Source organism: Triplophysa rosa, linkage group LG9 (genome assembly GCF_024868665.1).
Source record: "Triplophysa rosa linkage group LG9, Trosa_1v2, whole genome shotgun sequence".
NCBI lineage: Eukaryota > Metazoa > Chordata > Actinopteri > Cypriniformes > Nemacheilidae > Triplophysa > Triplophysa rosa.
The window spans coordinates 18,312,666-18,335,852 of NC_079898.1; the positions used below are offsets into that span (position 1 = coordinate 18,312,666).

The following is a 23,187-nucleotide window of genomic DNA, read 5'->3' on the forward strand; positions in this document are numbered from 1 at the left end:
CTTATCTGTTAATACGCTGATATTTTTGTATGCTTGTACTTGTGTGTAAGACTTTATAATGGCAGAAAGCATAATTTTATGACCTATTGCTGCACATTGACTTTTCGCTCTAGTTGCTTCAAATAATGCCTGTGAAGCACTGGCAAGTCTGCTTGATTAACACAATTTTTAAACAGCTGCTGACAAGGTTATCAGTGTCAAATGTATTTAATGTGCATTTCAATATTTTTGAAACACATGCAGGCCTATGCAATATATAATATATTATTCTAATATTCAGGAGGATGTTGCAGTCATCCACACAGAAATAACGCCTGGGGGCATTTTTGGTTGTCTTTTAGTTGAAAGCTCTCCTGTTTGGGTCAGTACGATGAAAGAAAGCTTCTAAATTGCATTGATGCATGAAGTCTGGATGAGGGAGATCTAGACTGATCCAGGCTGAATAACCACACAAACAACTCTCATTAAGTTTAACTTGTAGATCAAAGTTAAAATGGTACTTCTTAATTCCTTGTTCTTTTACAAAAAAGAATTTGCACATTTATATACTTCAGGTTTATTTTTTTATTCGTCGAATTATCTGTAAAGGTTTTCTGAAGACTCTCTAGACTAGAGAGTCTCTCCTCGGTTCCTGTCATTTCAAAGGAATACCTGGAGAGGATCACTGGTGACCTATGGTAGACCTACAGATGAGGACTAAAGAAACATGCCTTTTGGTTAATATATAGTTGTATAAGGTTTCGCTTTCGATCTTCTGTCAATCCTCTTGCAAACAAAGCTGTACATCATTGCGCATTACACTTAAATACATTTACCATTATTAAACCTATAAAGATGCTAAAAACACATAACACATACATTTCATATAGCCAATAAAAAGACTTAAACACGTAGCTTCAAAACGCATGAGTGGCATATAAAATTTTATTGATAAATCAAACCATTTGCTAACTATTATTACTCTTACTATAATAATTTAAAAAAATCAAAGAAAGAATAAATGCACATGCAAAACAATGAATCGGATTTTGACATGGTATTTTATTTACTGGACATCTTTCACATTTATGATCACACCTTTACAGTCTTAGTATTGGTGCTTTTTCTGACGTGGTTTCCTCCAGTTTCTCCATCTCAGAATCATCCTCCCTGATACTCTCTATAAAGTGTACATTTCTCATGTTTGTGTTTGTTTTTTTGTGGTGGGCTTTCTTTACTGACTGATCCTCCTCAAGCATAGACCGAGTGCTGTCTGTGAGACCATGTGATCGGCTATTGTTGAGAAAAACAGATGATCTTTTGCCTGAGATGATGTGGAAGTGTTCAGTGTCTCCCGTGTCTGTGAAACTGACAGAAGATTGAGTTGGGTCATTGAATGCACTGGACTCTTTAGGTGGCTCAGATTTTTTCTTTTTGCTTAGTATAAAGTTCAAGAATCCGGTCACTAGCAGCATTATTCCTGTAAAAAATATATTGACAGTTGTATGTTTGTTCATGATATTTTTTAATAAACCTATAAAGGAATAAATCTCATGGTCAGTGGTACAATAATCTTTATTCATGCGGTATAATGCTGTAATATTGTATGTAAATGCCAAGCACCTGGTATTACGGCTTGCCATGCAAGCACTGGATGCAGGAAACACATTACGGACATCATTGTGTAATATAGAAATTTCTGGAACCCTCCAACTTTGGCCAGCTTCTTCCAAACGATGAAGAACCTCTTTGTGGGTGAACAACTAAATGCAAAGAAAAAAACACATTTTTGCTCATATCGTTTATCACAGATCAGGAACACTTAAAACTAACGGGTTAGAATAGAGTAAAAATGGAATGAAATGAAGAAATCTTTTACATGCATAGAAATTTTAACTTAATAGCTTTTTTAAGTTATACAGTTTGGAATATAATCCAAAAAATACAGTTTCTAGACAGGCTATATGTCAACATCTAATAATTTGATAAAACATACGAGAGGCACATTGCCAGCAGAGCATCAATGAAAAATGCAACTTCACACAGCATTATTAACACTGAAGAAATCCTGTTGAAAATACAGACAGCAGCAGTTATTATATTACAAGAGTATGCAATTTTTTAACAATTTATTTTTACTGTAGTTAATAGGGATGTAACAATATTATCAATATCGTGTTATCGCAATAGCAAAATTGTCTCAATATTATTGTGGTCACATGACTGTATGAAACGATAGGTCTTTTGGGCCTAACATAGAGATGTTAGATAAAATAATAGATGTTACCTTTGGCAAGGTCCATCTGGTGCAATTGTTTTATTTTATAAAAGGGATTTTTAGGTCATTTGACCCATCTCATACTATAACTCATACTTCTAAGCAACAGTTATGATTAGAGGATAAAGAAAGGAGGATGCTTATTGCACATTTCCAAGTCATCATTTGTCATTTTAAACATTGCAATAAATACCGTACCGTAGTCTTTATACCGAGGTATAAAGACCAGGTATAAAGACCAGGTACAGTGAGATTTTGATATTGTTACATCCCTCGTAGTTAAAGGAATCCGAGTCTAGACAGTTCAATAAAACAGAGACATACTTTATTCATTTGTTCCACAAAGTTACTTATTAGCGACCACAAAGCAAATACGTAATCGTGACCTTCCAGATGCTTTATTGCATTCATATGTTCATGCATGTCAACAACCACTTTATGTTAATTTTTCATGAAAATATCTCCCTGTTGGTCATGCAGAACTTCTCTGGTTTGGCTGGTAGCCCTGACAGATCACAATCTGGGACAAAAGGCCAACTTGCTTCCATCTGTGTGTAATTCCCAGGAAAAGCTACTGTATATTGCCAATGACAGTTAGAAATTCAATGACCATAATTTTATTGGGGGTGACCTGCGATTTGTGTAACTGAAAATCTTTGAATTAAATTACCTACAAGGAATAGTTTGATTTCTTCTTAACCCTGAAACTGATGTTGTGTGCACCTTTCATATACAGTATAGGTGAATTTTAAAGGTGTCAAAACACAACCACAAACATACACAAGATTCAACTGCCCAAGCTTGAAAAACACAAAGCATTGGGCAAATTCATTAAAAGTGCTTAGTTGTAAGTTGATAAATATGGAAACATGATGGTTTTCTCTTTGTTGAATCTCTGGGAGATATGCCTGCTGACTTGTGTGTTAGTCCAATGCAATAACTCAGAGAAGGATAGGAATAAAAGGTGTTACTCTATCGATGGCAGCCCTTTTTAATACTCACAGGAGATAGACGGCCAAGCTATGGAACTCCCCCTGTCTCAGTGTCTCTATGCCCACTGCACAAAGCACTGCAGCCCATTAAAGAGAACAACACAAACACACAACACTCACATAAACCTTGACATGCAAAAATTATAATCAATCAAAGAAACAAATATTACAAATATGGTGTAAAAAAATTCATTCTTGGTGTTAAATTGTAGCACGTTGTATCCAATGGCCACTAGATGTCAGATTTGCCACACAGTGTATGTAGACAAAAATGACCCAAGGTCAGTATTGTTGTGTTTGATAGAAAAATAAACATACAGTACAGCAGCATGTATTTTTTGTAAGAATTAGGTGTACAGTGTCTGTGGCAAACTGGAGAAATCTTTATTCATATTTTAGATTTGGTCAGATCTGTGAATTAGAAAAAAAACTGGAATACGAAAACCGCTTCGACAACAAATTTGTTTACTAAAGTTTGCAATGCTCTCTTTAACCAAAATAACTCTTAAAACAAAAAAGTATTAAAGAAAATGAAAATATAGTTTGTCTATTGGGTCACATATTTACATGAACTTATCATTAAAAAAAACTTAAATGTAAAACCAATGTAAAACGTCTAACTATCTAAGACTGTTTTCCCTTATTTCACACCAGCAATTTTCGAGCAATACTGAGAGTAAAATCAGCAGTTCAGTTCAATTTAAGAAGCACAAAAAGCCCTAAAAATAAAAAAACCTCACAGTAAAGGAAAAACCACTCTAATTCTTACTTGCAATATTGTAAGGCAACTGAAACAATGACCTACAAGATGACAATAAACACAAGCCTACCTGCAGCAGTCGAGATGCCAAAACCTCTGCAGGCACATTCCACAATAACCCACAAAGCCGAACCCTTCATGACCAAAGTGAATGAACTTTCCCTTTAAAACTTTTATTGGAAGTTACGTTTTTCCTAAAAAGGAGAGGAAATCAGAACTTAAAGTGAGTGTAAAAATGGCAACATAGGCTGTGCCTCAGTGACCCCATGGTTAGTAATCTTCTTACTGAGCTGCATGAAGTTTTTACCGTAGTAATCAGCCTAACATAAAACGTTGACCACCCTCTGCTTGTTCCTGCTACATTCCACCTCCATTCAAGGTGAATGGATAAAACACAGCAAGCCTAATGAAAAACGTTATAGTTAAAGATTACCCGGTACCAGCAAAGTGCAAGAAAGAGCCATGAGGGAAAGCACTCACATATACATACTTGCTTGGTGTGACCTTCAAGAAGAGGTATTTTACCCTGCATCATTTTATAGCTTCTGATGGACACCGTCAAGTGAAATTACCTTCAGCCAATCACACAATTAATCAAAGTGTCCTTGGCACGAGGTCAGACGTGTTTTCACAAAGTAAATGTAAAGCATGCAAAGTGTCTGAAAAGTCTGGCCGATAAGACCTGTTCTCAACCAGATGATTAATGGAGGAGAAAGTAGGCCTGTTGCACGTAGCAGTACTTACAGAGCCTGATTCTGACACAAGACAGATGTTAATCATTTTGCAGGAGACGCACTGAACAGACACCGTCTCATCCAGTCTTCAGTTACCCGTGTCAAAGGTCAGACTTTTCTTAGTCATAACAGATCGCAAATGATTACAGCCACGGTGCGCACGCCCGACTGCATGACACTGTGAGGATCTGTAAAATTCAATGTGATTGCACGTGACCCCAGGAATGTTTAAATGAAGGTATTCAATCCACAGATGTGGTATTTCTTGATGCACTGTTTTTTGTTTATCGAGGAAAAACAACAGGAATTCGAAACCGGAATTTATGTGCTTCATTTAAAGGAACATTTCATGGTCAAATTTCATGGTTTGAAATTTCATTTCAAAATTCATGGTCTATCAAAGAAGCAATAAAACGTCCTCTAAAAGATAGGATAAATATCTCATCCACACACACATTCTTTGGAAAAAATATTTTGAATGTTCATAAATAAATATATTAAAAAATTACAGATGTGAATGATACATTTTTCAGGTTTATGTGATCTGGACATTCGGGGGACGAAGGAGAGCCCTTGACCACAAGACATGACATCACTTTGCAGCTAACTGAGACCCTGGAGGAGACAATATATATCTACAGCATAATATACATCCTGCAGTGCAGAGTAAAACAGGCTATCTTGGCAAACTTTTGGAAAGTTTTGTTATAATTTACAACTGTGATATGCAAGTCGACTCCCACTAAAAGGAAAACCGTAAATCCCCTAACACCTAAACAAGACCACCTTTGTTTTCTGCCGGAGTAAACTGTTTTCTAGATTAGCAGCATATTATTTTAGGTATGTGTGTGCATTTCTGTGCTGTGCTCTTACTCTGTAAAAAAGTATTTGCTGTTTTGTTGGTTCAACTTAAAAAAACAAAATTACCTGGTTGGCTTAATATTTTCAGTTAATTCAACATAAAAATATTTATTTAGTCAAAAATATTTGTTTACTTAAAAATATTAGTTAACTCAAAGAGTTTAGTCAACTCAGTGAGAAATTCATTGACTTAACAAAAACAACAAATAATTGTTTACAGTGTAGAGTGGACTGTGAGGCGTATAGACTTACTGTATACCATACAGCATGTTCTCCATATCTACCCCAAAACATAGTATTGGTTCTGAATCTGATTTCAGGTTTCAAGTTCATGTTTATTTGTTACTCACTTACTCTAATTGTTTATTGTCCGCTTACAACAAACAGCTTTTCTTGTAGTATTCTTTCAATTATATGTTGTTTAAATGGATATGTAGATATCGACCTGTCTTTTCTCTGCACACTGTATGCAAATTCTGCATCTTTTAAGCTTTTTTTATACCTATCGTATCAAAATGGATACATTTTGGAGTAGTTTCAATAATTTTTTTATGTAGCCAAATGATACAGATTCTTACATGCTGTATATGTATAAATATAAGGCCATCAGAACAAAAACAGTATCGTGGAAAATAATGTTGTGGTACATTTTAATAGAATGGGTTAAAGGAAATGGGTTAATGCACTCTAACTTTGAAGGGATACCCTAAAATAAAAATTCTGTCATCATTTACTCACCTTCAAGTTGTTCCAATTCTGTACAAATGTCTTTGTTCTGATGAACACAGAGAAAAATGATTTGGACGAACGATTGACAAGTGCCCCAGAAAATTTTGCTGTCCTATGTTCCCTGTGGCTCATTGGTTAGAGCATTGCACTACCAAAACCAAGGTCATGGGTTTGATCCCAGGGGATTGCACATAGTCAGAAACAAATGTATAATACAATGCAATGTTTTGGATAAAAGCGTCTGCCAAATGCATACATTTAAATGTAAATGTCTTCAAAATATCTTCTTTTGTGTTCAACAGAACTAAAAAAAAAAAAAAAAATTTCCCTACTATGGTAGTCAATGGTGGCACTGTTTGGTCAAAAGCCTTCGTTTAAATATCTTTCTCTGTGTTCATTAGAACTAAGAAATGTATACAGATTTGGATCAAACGATGACAGCAGTTTTATTTTTTGGCGAACTATCTCTTTAAAAATAATAAATCCATTAAAAAACGTATATATTTAGTTTCTTGATGTCACCAATTTGGTTTCTGCTTGACCAAACAATGCAGAAAAAAATCAACAGATTAACATCAGTGAGTTGTTTTGACAGTGTCCTGAGATCATTCAACCAGAAACCAAAACACAAAATCCTTAACATTTAGATTTTTGGATGTCTGGTTTGTATTTGCGGCTATAACATGTTCTGTTCTATCTTCAAGAACACATAATAATTGTTTTAGTCACAGCTGAACTACATCAAACAGCGATGCCTAATGTAAAGGCTGAACGCTATGACAAAAGACAGTGATCTTGCATGATATAGGATATTTTTAGTCAAAATACAGAGAGTTTACATCTAGACACTGCTAAGTCAAAGGGACTACTAATTCATGCTCTTAAAACATTCACCTTCATCACTTTTATGGGCCTTGTAATAATTTTTCTTATTTGTCCAGGCCTTATACAGACACATGTGAGTGTAAATAACTCCTCTAGGGAGTGATATCTGAAATTTGATGGCCTTTTGAGACGCCTGATGTATTGCCTTACCTCAACAAGAAAACATCTTTTCTTTAGTGAAGTACAAACATCACATGTGACACAGAGCCATTTATTTTGCTGGCACACAGATGACAGACTTTGCCAAAGAACGGAGGGGATTGAGGAAAACTTAAAACTCAACCGCAATTGCAGTGAGTTTGATGATGTTAGCTAATTGTGTTAATTGTATGTAAGAGACCGCTGTAGGACCCCCACAATTCACTGCTGAAATAATAAGAGGTCAACACACCCTGGAAACGGTTTCATGATTTGTTGAAAGCAAGTTCAATCAAAAAGTGGTAATTCACACTGTCCACAGCACTTTGGTTTCAAGCACAAAACATGTTGTTTAATATGCATTTCTGGTCTCTCCATTTCCCATCGTATAATGAGATCTCTGGCGTGGATCTGTTATTCATCACGATCTGCTGGGGTACATTTAATCTTGATTACAATGGCAATTTTATCTTGCTCCATAAACATCTCACGAGAGAATTCTTGGTCGGCATCGCTATATTACGCGTGTGTCAAGTAATTTTTGAGAAGGTTATGTTACTTTAAATAAATAATCTCAAGATGACTGATCACCAACATACTGTTGCCTTTTTACTAAAAAGCTTTTTATTTGGCCTAGGGAAAATTTAGGTTGCAGACTGACCTTACACAGATATAAAAAAGACATTATGAATAAGATACTCAAAGTAAGAGTTTGTACAACTACACACAAATATATAATATAAAGAGCTACAAAACTGTAAGTGGAGTGGAAAAGCTTGATCTTTGTTTCCCATTCAAAATGAAAATTCTGTCATTATTTACACACCCTCTTGTCATTTCCAGCCTTTATGGCTTTATTTCTTCTGCAGAACACAAAAGAAGATATTTTGAAAAATGTTGGTAACAGAAAACCGTTTAACTTGCATTGGTTTTGTGTCCATACAATAGAAGTCAATGGGGACCAACAGTTTTTGGTTACCACCATTTTTCAAAATATCTTCTTTTGTGTTTTGCTGAAGAAAATTACACAGGTTTAAAATGACAAGAGAGTGAGTAAATGATGACAAAATTTTCATTTTGAAGGTGAACTATTCCTTTATTGCTTTGGGAAAGTGATTAGTAAGGTATTTTTGTAATACATTAATCACATCATGTGTTGACAACGTTAAATCCATTGCTGCCTCTATGTGGCAATGGGGGATATTGCACTTTTAAAAGGAGACAATGGGGTAAAAAAGTCTTTAAAGGGATACACAAATATATCAATTCTGTCATCATTTATCCACCCTCATGTCATTCAAAACCTGTACAGGACTCTTCTGCTCAACACAAAAGAAACTATTTTGAGAAATGTGGTTTTGTGTCCATACAATTAAAGTCAATGGGGGCCAATGTTGTTTGGTTACCAATGTTCTTCAAAATCCTCACAATCTTATTTTGTGGTCTGCAGAGTGAAGAAAGTCATTCAGGTTTAGAATGACATGAGGATGAGTACATGATGAAATAATTTTATATGCGTATACGTTAAAGGGCATAGTATTTTCAAGAAAATAAATCAACATGAAATAAACATGAACTTCAGAATTAGCAGGATTTGGTCATGCCAATTTGGCCAAATGTTTAAATGCTAGTCGTTCAATGTGGTTTCAGACTTTTGGACCACCCTGTATAGGTCATAAGAGCTTTGAACTTGATAACATAGATTCCATTGGTTCGCAATGTTCCATAAATATGAACATCCTAAGAAAGGCCTCACTGAGAGGATGCAGAAATAGGATTAACTGACCTTTGCCTTCAGATGGGGGATGATAAATGAGGTCAGAGGGGTGGTGGCATTGGTCGATGACAGACTCTCTAGAGGAGAGCATCAGTGAAGTCTGCTGCGTAGCTTCATGCTGGAGGCAGCTGCAATGACTCCCCAAAAAGTAAAGCCTCTGATCGTCTCCAAAACACAATTACATTATAATTATAATGAGATGGAAGATATCAGAACTGATCCTGGACTAAAGAATCTATCCCCTCTGCCATTTCCAACCAACAGGATCATTGAGTAAATTACCCATGAGTGCCTGTGGGTACAGAAGGATTCAGATGGCTCACGGACAGCTTATCAGATGAGTCCATTCATACTGGGAAAGAGAATTCATTCCTGTTAAGCATTAGTTGAAAGCAGCGTAATCTAATTACAAGAAGTTGAAGTCACAGTTCATACGCTGTTACGTAAACCTGGAAACAAAAGAAAAAGAAAAACTAAATAACAATACATGCACGCAAAACTTAAAAAACATCTGTTGTGCAAAACAAATGAAACGAAGCATATCAAAACTTGAAAATATGAATAATATATAATATATTGAACAAAAACGTAATGTCTTAACTTCTTTAACTAACCTTTCTGACAGTCAGACTGCAGGTTCCTGCACACAAGTTTTGGATGTGCTTAAATCTCTCTCATTTGATCATCAGCTTTAGTGAATTACTGGGCCGAGCCTATCTCATTATTTCTGATTGCTCTACTCTTTGTTCCACCGAGCAAAGCGCGCTAGAAGTCCACAAGTGAAGATAAGGCCTGACAGCCGTGGTGTTTATATGGGGCCCTCGCTGCACTTCTGCTAGATTAGAAAAAGCCACAAGTGCATGACTGCAGTACCGCAGCGGTGATGAGTGTGTCCTTGTAAAGAACACACAGGCTAATACCCTGCAGCTGGGATCTCTCATATTCACCATATAAAACAAGAGTTCAGACGTCACATGTCAACCATACTGTATGAATGTCTGTTAAGGCTCCAACTGTCATACGTACACATTCAGAATTTCAGGATTTCAACAAGCATTTCCCATGCAGTAAAGTTCCAGACTTAAATCCACAGGAGAGCCACATCAGCACTTAGATTGTTAGTCTTTCAATGAAGTTTTAAAGGAAGACAAAGTGTTTTCAATACAATTCCAAACTATATAGTGCAACTTTGAAAGAATAAACGTCTCCTCACAGATCATACCGTATAAACTTACAAGGGTTGTATCTTCTTCAAAGTTCCTGTAAAGTTGAATTAAAGGACACCAGCAGAATTTTTCATTCTAGCATTTGACGTCTGAAGAGCTAAATAGGTAAAGCGATTCATGTCTGTAATAATATCCTTTTGATTTTGCTGCATTTTGCTTTGATTGTGAAGAAGGAAATCATTACGGCTCTTGTGCAAGTTGCCAAGCTCATCATGTCAGTCAGGGCTCTGCTCTAAAATAAAGACATCTGCTCTTCTGACAAACGGAATATATAATGACCTCAAATCAAAGCAAGCACAAAAAATAGTCATTGTACTGATGGCCACAGAACACATTGAGTTCTTAACAAAAGTAAATGCATATTGCATATTAAAAATATATATGAAGAGTTTACTTGCAAAAACAGATTTCAAATTTCTCAAACATCATGTTTTTAATTGTGTTATTATTTTTTATTGCGTTTTATTGTGTCAGTTAACAATATTTTTATTTTGTGTTACTATTATTTAATTAAAATTGATTAATTGAAATGCACAATAAAAACATTATTTTTGAAAATGATAAAAAACAGAGTTATCTGTTTTTGCAAATTAACTCTTTATACATAAAATCAGTATATGGTGCATAATAAGCTAATGTGCACGGACGTCATTCCAAAACTGAAAACTGTATAAAACGCTCCACGGTGACCTTATTTAAAGGTTTTTCAGAGATTTGATATTTTTCCTCACATTTCAAAATGTGGAAGTCAAACGAAAGTGTTTAAAGAAAAACTGCATGTTTTAAAAGAGTAGCATCAATCTTTCAAAGGAAGTAGAGGAGAGATTCTAGCTGTGAGTTGAACAAATAGCTTGTAGAATAACCCATAGATCTTCTCTCTCACAGCGGTCGTTTTTCAGTTTTTCTTGAAAAGCATTATGCACACTGCTATATTTCACTGCAGTGAAACACATTACCCTTCAAAATTAAGAGTAAATAATACACTATCCATATCATAAAATACATTTGTTCGAGAGAGGCAATGGTTTCACAATTTAATGGAGACAAAGCAGTGAGTTGGTGTATGATCGAGGGGATGTCATACAGAATAATACATTTCATAATTCAGATGCAAACCCTAAGAACTGTTTGTAGGTGTTTGTGAAAAGAAGAAACATTAACCTGTGTCCCTGAAAGAGAAGAACTATTAAAAAGTCTATTGTATTGGTTGAGTAATGATTGCTATAGTGTTTCATTAAGCCAACGTAAATCATTCCTCGCATAAAATACTCTGAAATTCAGACTAAATATTAACATACAAAAGACCATTATCTTTCAATATCTCTCATGATTAACAGTGTTGTTCTAACCTGTGTCTCTATGTGTTCCAAGATCCATATTGGCAAAATGAAGTACAGAGCTATTATGAAACATTCCGAGTGTTTGGAGTATAGTGGGCACTGAATCCCATCAGACTGAAGCACTTTAATGAGTGTATTTTAAAGACATGTTGTATGTTTTTTCTCTGTTAAACCTCGTTTTGCAGCAGTCAGATTACAGATAGTGGTGATGAATGGCTCAATTAGCTCTGGGTGGACTTCAGGAGTCTTGGGTTAAGAGAGAGCCACGGAAAAGTGAAAAGCCCGTAATGAGCCAGGCTTCTGTCATTGGACTGATTCGTCTGTGAGATTAATGAGTGTAAATGAACAGCCTTTAGTGTGAAAGTGTTTAATACGGCCTAACAGTTCAATTGCCATCAACTACAGCTATCAGACAAAAGAACCGTTCCCATAAACAAACACAATGATTTAGGCTGAATTTATTATCCACAAATTAAACACATGTTGTTTTAATGGAACCTGTACGTGTTAAATATTAATAAGAGCATTCTGCCATAACCGTTTTGTAGGGAAGATAAATTAGCTGTTTGTTAAAAAGTTACACTGCCCCCTTTTGGACACTTTAAGAATGGATATCATCTCTGGGGAATAGCATGGCACGTACATCATCATTTGCACTGTAATACTATGTATGCACAAACCTGATTAAGACCCATGTGTATAACACTTCTTGATCCACCTTTCGGGCTGCCAAATACCCATCATGAATATTGCAACTGCATAATGCGCAATCACGTAACAGCCTGTTGAACCAGTATTGCACTATTATGTCCCAAAACGCTCATCACTCTGTTCATTTCAAGAAAAACCCGATGTGACCTTGTAGCGTTATGCCAATAAAGCCAGAAAGCAAGGAACCTACTCAGCCCCTTGTTTGTTTGGCTCTATAGGTTGTGAATTTTATGGATCATGTATGAGCCAGACTGGAGCCGGCCAAAGTCAGCAGGCGCTGGCAGCCTCCAGCACAGTCGCTCTGCCAGTGTGACCATCTTTAGAGATGAAAAGAGCTCAGGGTGTTCAGTCACGTCTCAGTGGTGGGCTAGAATTCAGATTGTTTGTGGCAATTAATCAGGATTTGAAAGCAGTCTGTCCAATTTACACCGCTTTACCTAAACCAATGTTTAAAGGGCTTTGCTTCCTGTAACCTTAGTGTGACTGTGTTTAGAGATGTTTTAATGGCTATTACACAGGCGGCAATAAGCTCCTATAAGGTGCTTTGGGCAAGAATAATAAACAATGTTGGAAACACTTAACATGCAAATTAATAAAATAAACAAACAAAACAAACTAAAATAAATGAATAAAAAAACAGATTATGCCACAGTTGTCAGGACATTTCACAAACACTCAGTCCAACTCAATCCAGCTGCTGTCAGTTAATCCACTGCACTGGAATTCAGAAACTTTACTATGAATGTGCAATGAGGCTTTGTCTGGCATCTTCATGAATCTAAAAAAACAACAACCAATGTCTACGGGGTGAGTGTACAACCACTGTATAAAGCATTTCATTTCTTAAACATAACACTAAGCTTAGGTCAGTGCTTCAGTGACACTACAGAGAGAGTTGAGTTGAGTATGAAGACTAAATCCAGATATCAACTCGTTGTGGATTAGGCAAACGTTTATGTCAAAATAATGAAAAACACCAGGCTTGTTAAAGGTGTTTGGGAACAAAACTTTTCCATTGAAAATTGTTGCATAGTCCACTGCATATTCTTAAAGTGATAGTTTACCTAAAAATGGAAATTTTTCAATAATTTACCCTCATGCCATGTCATATAACATCACAATTGGTAACCAAACAACATCGGGCCCATTGACTTCCACTGAATGAACACAAAACCAAAAAATGTTCATCCTTTGTGCTCAAGAAGAAAGAATCATATACAGGTTTTGAACAACATGACGTGAACAAAGATGACAGAATTTTTATTTTGGATGAACTATCCCTTTAAAGCAGAGAGAGTTAAGAATGAAATGGATCAAAGGTGAAAAGCAAAGAAATTTCCGAACTGTCAAAACATTTTAAGTTTGGATGCAACCAAGACTCCCTTTACTCTGAAGAGTTCTGTTGCCTTCATACTGTTGATCTGCTCCAACCATAACTCTCTACAGCAAGGTCATTATATAAAATGTGATGTCTAAAGTGAGTTTTCCTTGGATAGTTTTGCACCAAATGTGGAATTGTTTTAGCTTTTATTCTCTAAATTAGCGTTTAGTCTCTGTGTATCAAAATACCATACAAGTTGTAACAGTGATCCAGGTGTTACTATAAATTTTACGGTTCAGTCAAAAGGTGAACAGAAGATGTCACTTTATAATCTATTAACTGCATCTATAACAAGCACTAATATTAAACAACCTTAAGTTATCCAACATTTATCAACAAGGAAAAACTCTGTGTTAACGGGTGTGTTTAGGGGTGGTAAATAAAATGTGAATTATGTAGGTCTGTGTATGTTATGTAAGGGATAAAGTACAGGGCTTATTTCGCGATAACAGCCGGCTGCTTGTACATATCCCGCTTATTACACGGCTACTTGCCACATGAGAAAAAAGCTGGACATAAAATGTGAATTTGAAATATTTTATTAGCTCATTTTTACCGAATGCAGACCTTCCACGACGAAAAGCCGTTTAGTTTCGGTTTTAAAGTAAGAAACGACGTTCAAACGTCACGAACAGGCAAATTGGTTTAATCATTTGTAAATATAATGTCATATATGTTATTAAAAGACATATTTATAATTCATTTTTGTGTAATATTAAACTGCCCCTCTCAAAATGATTTGCAGCATCCGGGTTACAGGGTGTTATTAGTTTTGAGCAGTTGTTATTTGAAAATAACAACCCTTGGAATGTCGCGACTGGCCAATCAGAATCAAGCATTCAAATGAGCCGTGTAATAAGCACTTTTTAAATGCTTGTTTTTAATAAAAGTTGCAAAGGACTACAACCTTATGATCCTAATCAGTCATAAAATAAAAACAGGAAACTGAATATGAATGTCTTGTCAACAGCAGTGAGTGATTTCCTCTGGAGGACATCTATCTGACCCTGATGAGCCAAGAAGTCAACATTTGCTCACAATGAGCTAAAACTAAAATATTTTCACAATTTTCATTTTCCAGACATGGTTTAAAAAGGAGAAGATAACTCACAGGATCTTGATTTCATGGCCATATTGGGTACATTAGGATTACAAGCAAAACAAATCAAAACAAACAAACAAAAATGACTTTCTCATTTAAATCCGTTTAAACCAAGGATGACGTTAGAAAAACACTGACAATGAGGATTTTTTAATAAACACTGAAATAATGTAATTTTTGTAAGGCATGCTGAGAATACAATTAAACCATGTTTTGCATTCGTTATTTGATTAGCAAATACTCACATGACTTTGTGTTTGTTTATAGTCTGTCTTAATTGGCCTTATTAACCACAAGGATTTCTTTAGCACCAAAACACAAATACAACAATTTTTATTTAACACTTTAAATTATTGAATTTGGTGGTGAACCAATAATTCTGTCCCACATGCTGAAAAATAGCAGCGCCTGTAAAAAAAACCCTTGTTTTCACAGTCAGAGAACTAGATGTGCCATAAAAGAACTCCCACCTGCAACACTGGTTTAAATACACAGATTTAAACACCATATAAAATGGATGAGGAGCCAAAAGAAATAAATAGACATGAACAGGCGTGTGGAGCCAAAGCATCAGTTTGGCCATCCGCAACTCATCTCTCACACTCCTCCAGAATCCCGCTGAGAAGAACGACAAACATAAAGCCAGATGAACCATTGGGGCATTAAACCCTATTATTACATATGGTATAGATAAACATTGGCTATGTTATCCTGTTATTGCAATGTCAAAGCACAGGTTTATTTCAGCAGCCTGTAGACAGCGGTTTTAATGTTACCACAGGAGCTCGGTGTCTTCCCACAGAGGAACACAAGTCTTGCAAAGCTGTGTGGTCACGCCAGCGGAGCTTTGATTAAGATTAAATAGCGTTTTCAGGTGATAATTCCAATATATTGATTGAAACCAGATGAATCTTAAACCACAGTCAACAGCTGGGAGTGTTTTAAATCACGCATGGGCTTCCTTTTCTCAATGTAGGGTAATGCATACTTTATAATGATTTATTCACAGTAGCTTTGAATATAAAAGTGCAATAAATGACAAAAAGAATCTATGTAACAGACACAGCATTTGATACTTTGTCTTCCTGTCAAATGGTTTCCAGCTTATCTCTAATGTCCGCTGACACATTTCTGCCAAATCCTTCTCAGACGAATTTGTCATTTTGTCTGAAAATTACTTACTTTCAGCCATGAATTGCGCTAGACTGTGATAATGTCATAATTATTCTGTCACACGCTGTGAATATAAAAGCAGACAGCTTTTTTTAATATAAATCTTTTGATTGACAAGCCACAGCACCCCGCACCTCTCCAAAACATCAGAGCAAAACTGTTATGTTATATTTTTAGCGAGACTGCCCTTTTTTGGCGAGACTTCAGTCTCTGGACTGTGTACTGGAAACAAAGTTTTATCTTAGGCATGGTGCATGACTTGGACTACTTCATAAGTGTTAAAGGAGCCTTTAAAATATGAGACCATGAGAATAAAAAAGTGAAATTGTGGTTAAACCATCTAAAATGGGATTAAAACTTGAAATATGCCATGCACTTACAGACAATGTCATGAATAACAGTTTATTGATGCTTAAATGCACTAAGAATTTATCTTCCAAATATTTGTTCTTACACTATATGCACCAACTTTTTCGACCTCTTCAGTCGTAAATTCAGTCAAAACCTTTCTGTTTTGGGATTTTTGCTGATATTCCACTTGTGCGGAGGCTTTCTATCTGTGCTCGCCTTACTAATGCACCGGGCAGCCCCTGACCTGTGTCCTGGCCCCGTGGCCCCTGAGCTCCTTTGAATAATGGCCAGGTTTCCCTGGAGGATGTGAGATCACAGCCTGCAGGATGTTAGTCATTAACAAAGACCCATTCCTCCACTTGGGGACTAGGCCTAATTGTTTTTCTCTCACCCAGGTTCAGGAAGGCACAGCTGGTGTATGCACACACACAAACACACAATAATTTATGGTTATATGAATGCTGATTGAGGTTTGGAATCTTTATAGCTCATGTTAATCTCTCTCTCTCTCTCTCTCTCTCTCTCTCTCTCTCTCTCTCTCTCTCAAATTTTGCAAGTGCAGCAGTGCACACAAGCCTTTACCACCACCACACACCTTTGTGATATGTAGAAAGGTTACATGTCCGCCCATCAGGAGGTTTATTTATCCATGTGGTTTTTATATGACTATTAAACAGTCAGCAGCTTGAACAGATCTGCTCATCCAATTCTGACTTGATGAAGCACTGAAACCTTTGCTCGTGGTGCCCATTTCAAAGTCTCTGTCTTCACCCTGAAACCTTATATAGGCTATATAGTCTTCAATGGGCCCCTAAATGCTGCTTATAAACCATTACTTCCCTTTGAGTGACATCTAAATTTGAAATGAAATGGTCTTTGATCGCCTTGTGTGTAAAAATCTCTAGATGTTTTTAAAAGTAGTGTCAACCCAATAAAAAAACACCAAATTGGTTGAATCCCTGACATACTCCTCTAGGCGATAAAGTAAATGAATGCTGTCAAGGATGCTCGGCGTTAACAATTTAGTGATGAGATGAACCCTTAAGACTCGGTTCACTGACTGACAAGACGCAAAGCAGTAGTCGTGTTCTTGAGGCCTGTTAAAAGCTCGCCTCATTCTCTGAGCAGTAAAACAATCAGATTCTGACAGATCCACTCAGAGACAGGAGAATGTTAACATCTCTCAGTCACCCGGCATTCCTTTCTGCTTTAAATGTGGTTTAATGGGTGACCCCTGTGACTGCTCGGACTGCTCGAGTTTAGTGAGGAAATTGAAGCCTCGCTGCGGTTCACAAACAGAGAGATATTCCTAAGACACTAACAGTTCAGGACAGTTTGAGGGTCCAAACAACTCTCCAATTGCCTGGTAAACTCAATCAGCCAGTACTGTAAACCAAGACATCTTGAAGGCCTCTTTGAAAGTCTATTTTATGACGTTCACCATAACTTATTGTATTTTCTTTCTCTTCTATGTGAGCTGGTTTTAACATATGCTATTTGAAGGACAGTATTTGGCAGAGGACTAAAGAAAATAAATAGTTGCGTTCCGTGTTTACAGCAATATCCAAGTGTTAATAGCACACAAATGCAGAGTGTATGGCACAACAATACAATGGCTCTTTTTTTCTTCTATGCTGTTTAAACGAAGTTTAATTCTTTCTTTTAATTACGCTAAACTATTTTAATCAGCAAAATATATTTATAATTGAACTGTTTTCAAAATTCTTTTCCAAAAATCTTTTGCAGTTCAAATTACAATCCACACAATTTCTTATGCTTTGTTCACCATCTTTTAAACTTTATTTAAAACCTGTTTTAAAGTACTCTGCAAATTGATTTTTATTTGATTTCATTTTATTTTTTAGGATTGATTTTTAATATGCATTAAAATGATGTGTGATATAATGTAATGTCGCCAACAATGTCTGTAGTCTCATGCACAAAATAAAGGTGCTTCACAATGCCATAGAAGAACCTTTCTTGTCCAAATGGTTCCATAAAGAACCTTTAAGATCTGAAGAACCTTTTTGTTTCACAAAGTTCTTTGTGGGAAAAAAGGTTCTTCAGATTATAAAATCGTAGGAAACAGATGGTTCTTTAAAGAACCTTTGACTGAACGGTTCTTTGCCAAACCAAAAATGATTCTTCTTTGGCATCGCTGTGAAGAACCTTTTAAGCACTTTTATTTTTAAGAGTGTGCAACTTGTAAGCAAACTGCATTTTTAAGACATATTATTAAAAATCACACTGAGGTGCTACTGGTGTGTTTATGCTGTAGAACAAACCTTGGGAAAATGTAAATCTTTAAATGTAATTTGTTTGTAAAACAGAGAAATTTAAGTCAATCAACAGACAGACAGGATTGTGACAGTTCAGTCTTATCTCACAGAAATTCGTAATAAATTTTTGAGGTGGATAACTTGTACGATGTGAATCATGCAAAAACATGAAAAAGTAGAGAAAAGGCATTACCGAAGCACCTCTTCTAACCCACCCCTAAACTTAAATGGCGTGAAAGCAAATCATACTAAACGTACGAATGAATTCATACGAATTAGCCACCTTGTAAAATAGTTACGAATTGGGGTGAGATTAAGTTGGACAGTTAAGCGAGAGGCCAATCATTTTAACAATTGAAATGTAGGAACACATCACACACACACACAGGAAATGTAAAGGTGTTCCTCTATAATTTTACCACCCTCAAATGTTCATTCGTTTTCATTTACATTGACTACTTGAACAAACATATTCCATCCTTCTCCTGCCAGCTGCAAAAATATGAATTAATGGACCTTGAGGGACTATGAGTTTCATTTCATGCAGAGTCATAGCATCAGCCATGGATCAGCCCAATGTCCACTTTCAAGTCTCTAAACGCAAAAAGTGCTTTCTCAACCACTTCTGGTAAATTTGAGTTTCTCGGGAAGAGAAAAGGAAATGTTTTTCTTGGATTACAATATGCAAGTTGTAAATCACTCAGAAAGAATCACTGCAGTTGTTGTTAGGTTAACTGATAACAGTGAAGTTTACACAGTCCGTTGTTTCAGCGGTTGTTTACATTGTTCTATTCCAATCCGTAAGCGAATAAGTCTGTCGCCTGTGACAGGAAATAAGATAACCCCACAAATGCATTTACATCCCTTATAAAACTCAGTTTCAAAGTTTACTTTAGTGTAGCATCTTTACACAAAACAGACAATATGACATGCTATCACACACTGATAAAATCTAAAGATAAAACACTTGGGCGCTGGAATGTTAAACAGTGTAGCATCCTAAAGAGTAGCTACAAGCATGCAACATTGTGAATCCAATGTTCCACTTATGTCACTAAACATGAAGGGGGGCTCGAGTGTTGAACTGATCTTAATTTCAGACACTGGCCTTCAGGTCTCCCGTGACGAAAACAGCCTCTTTCCTGTACTAGTTGAACAATCCCTGCTATCAGCACTTATCTGTTTAAAGGCTTGTCATCAATAGCTACGCTCACGGAGGCGTGCAGAACACCGCTCACTTTAAAGCGCTCGCCCGTGTCCTGTCACCAGGCGGAAAGCTTATCTGAGATACATCTGGAGGCAGATCTCCAGCTGTCACTGAGCTCAGAGCACGTCATTCAGCAGCTTCCATGCCACAGCACCGTCCCGAGCGCGAGAACGGGCCTGTTAGGTTGTTCAGCCCCCACAGGCCTGAACAGCAGGGAGCCATGAAGACCTACAGATAGAAGACCACAGGTCAGAGTCAAACATTCAGCTGTTGCTCATAAACATCTAAATAACCCGTGTTGTTGAACTAGTTTCAGAAAGAGTTTGACTGAAGCAATAGCTGTAGATGTGTTCCGCTTTATGTAATGTGACACAAGTTGGTTTTCAAATTGCGAGATGTCCGAAACACTGACCGAGCACAACTGCACCTTACGTTTAGCCATCACTCCAATAGAAGTAGATGGATATATGAATGGGTGGCTCAGAAAGAGTCTATCCCGTGGTGTCCCGTTACATTTTTGGAAGCGTTCAAGAGGTGAACCGGGAAGCAGATGGTATTCACCCGAGGTTGCTCAATATAAAGAACTTCCCATCATCAATTGCTGCTTGTATTACAAGTAACTGGCCAGTTAAAATGTTCAGGCTAGTCTTATTGCCATTGCGGTCAGATCTCACAATTGAATCTATGATCCAGACCACATGGAGATATCTCCAACTGAGCTTTAATTTAGCTAGGACGAAAGAATTTCTAATTTGAAGCAGGACATTTCATTCATTTGTATCTTGCACACTGGAAAAAGTTGCGGGGCTGTGATCCCACAATTGTGTCTAATGTTTATTATGTTTTAATAGGATTCAAGTCAGCGCCCGGCAGCTGCGAACCAGGCCTCCGTTTCAAAGGTAGACCTGGGACACAAAACAGCAGATTATTTCAGAAGTACTTGACCATTATAATTCGCTTCAGTGGAGACGAATCCGAGGTAAATGGAATCTAAAGATCTGTGAGAAATAAAAGCAAAGGGGGGTGAAAGAAATGCTAAATGGAAAGAAAAGGAGAAGGCTTATTTTACATTCACCCAAAGTGGCCCAAAAACGCACATCCAGCCTGCTGGCACAATGAACGCTTTTGTGGGGCGAATCAGGGGTTAACAGAATTCTGTCAGCATCCGGGGGCGACCTCTCTCGATGCGGCCGAGTGTTCTCCCCGCGTTTCGTTCCTGTGTTCTTTATTCAGGTCTAACAAGTGGGGCTCTTTGTATGCTCCGGGCCAACACCAACACCCTTTTCAACAAAGCCTTGCCAGGCAGACACATTTCTCTTGCTTTCTAAAGAGTTAAACCCCCAGAGCAATAAAGAGTTCATGTCTAATTCAATTTAACTCAATATAATAGAATAATTGGAGAATAGAGGAAATAAAACCTCAATGTGATACTTTTTCTGTGTTTGCCAACAATGCACTGTACACATTCACATCACGAACAACAATTCTGCACGTTTTTTAGCAGGAATGCTTTTCAGCATATTCCAGCTTTGTCAACACTGTATAAATATAACATATGGAATTTAACTTTCTGTTGGTTTTAGAGTTTTCGGCCGAGCCTAGTGGTCTTTCTCATTAAAAGCGAGGGGCTTTGTCAACACCCTCTGCTTGCCAACTGCATGGCACTATAATCCTTTCAGGACTTGTGAACATGACAGGATTTTTAAGTTGCTTTTAAAGCGGAGGGGGACAGACTTGCAATGGAACGCTAAGCTCCATTCAGGCCGTTTTGCTCTACATGCTCCATTTGTGGCAGCGGCTGTTAAAAGCCCTACACATTTATTGGGGATTTTAGTCATTGTGAACATCTCCCATAATCCAGTCAGTAAAATGTATTCGCTTAATGTGCAGAATATTGAACAAGATGTTGAGAACGTTGAATGTAATCGGATTTGCATTCATAAAAGGAAATAATGTGCACCCATAAGAAATGACAGATGAGATGTCTTTAATATCTTAATTATTTCTGCACATCAATGAGATTAAATCCAGAGCAAATGGAAACTTTTACTTAACTCTCCAATATTTCTAATGACAAACTAAACATTTACGTTGATTCATTTAGCAGACGCTTTCAGCCAAAGCGATTTACAAAATGAGCAAAAAATCGTACAAATGTCTCCATTAGGGACAAACGGGATCTCAAAAGTGTCCGAAATTGAGCTCAGATTTGTCAAGTCTGAAATCAAGTCAATACTGTTGGAGATTTTAATATGATACTCCTAAAGAGATAGTTCACCTAAAACGAAAATTCTGTCATCATTTACTCTTGTCATTTTAAACCTGCATGACTTTCTATCTTCTGCAGAACATAAAAGAAGATATTTTCAAGAATAACAGCAGAACCCATTCACTTCTATTGTACGGACACAAAACCAATGCAAGTCTCCTACCATTTTTCAGTTAGCAACATTCTTCAAAATATCTTCTTTTGTGTTCTGCAGAAAAAAGAAAGCCATATAGAGTTGAAATGACAAGAGGATGAGGAAATGATGACAGAATTTTCATTTTTGGGTGAACTACCACTTTAATGTATTTTAACAATCATCAAATTTGTTTTTTTTTAAAAGCAATTTTAAGAGAAACATCTGAGACTAAGTTTATACTTAAACAAAATACAACTGAGAACATCATCAAATCATTCTGAGCTATAAAAGAGGCCAATGAGCAATAAAAATGCCTTCTGAGCAGCCTGAGAAAAAATGCCATTGCTCAGAAGTTGCACTTTTAATTCTCAGGAGAGTTAAGACAAAGTAAAGTTGATCAAACTCTAAGAACTTGGGGATGCTGTAAGTCTACAGTTGATCTCCATGTAATCTAACTCTGTGTCTTGGGTATATTAAAATGATTTTTTGTTTCCTTTGATTAATGTCAGAAATGTAATCGAGTAGAATAAACAAACAAAGTAAATCCAAGTCTTGTTTGAAACCATCAGAATAGCAGAAATATTTCATGTATGTGTCATACCTAGCTGGACTGTGTGTGTGGTGAAGTATCTTCATGGTTGTGTTTGCGTAGCCTGTGGTGGGTTTATGACCTCTGGACCGGAAAGGTTGCCGAGTCCGGTCCATGTGGCCGTGTAATGACGGGGTAACTCTGAAAGTTCACTTATTTATGGCTCCCTCCTTCTTCCCTATGATGGCCACATCAAAGAGCACCTGCAGGGAGGCAAATTGGTGTTAAGTGGAGGACCTCCTGTGGATGCCTGCCCTCTCCATCATGATAAGAACACGAAGAAATCTGGA

General features: G+C 36.8%; 1 protein-coding gene across 2 annotated transcripts; it reads right to left on the reverse strand.

Annotated features, from left to right (window-relative positions):
- Nucleotides 1–916: 916 nt before the first annotated feature.
- On the reverse strand, nucleotides 917–4,261 carry tmem72 (transmembrane protein 72). 2 transcript variants are annotated; one of them, XM_057342721.1, is made up of 5 exons: nucleotides 4,080–4,261; nucleotides 3,260–3,326; nucleotides 1,976–2,047; nucleotides 1,603–1,742; nucleotides 917–1,459 (listed from the first exon to the last, which is right to left on the reverse strand). In XM_057342721.1, the coding sequence occupies exons 1-5, from the start codon at nucleotides 4,147–4,149 to the stop codon at nucleotides 1,080–1,082; spliced, it is 729 nt and encodes a 242-aa protein (XP_057198704.1). In that variant the 5' UTR covers nucleotides 4,150–4,261; the 3' UTR covers nucleotides 917–1,079. The 2 variants fall into 2 exon arrangements, with proteins under 2 accessions (XP_057198704.1, XP_057198705.1); XM_057342722.1 differs by lacking the exon at nucleotides 1,976–2,047.
- Between the last annotated feature and the right edge of the window lie 18,926 nt (nucleotides 4,262–23,187).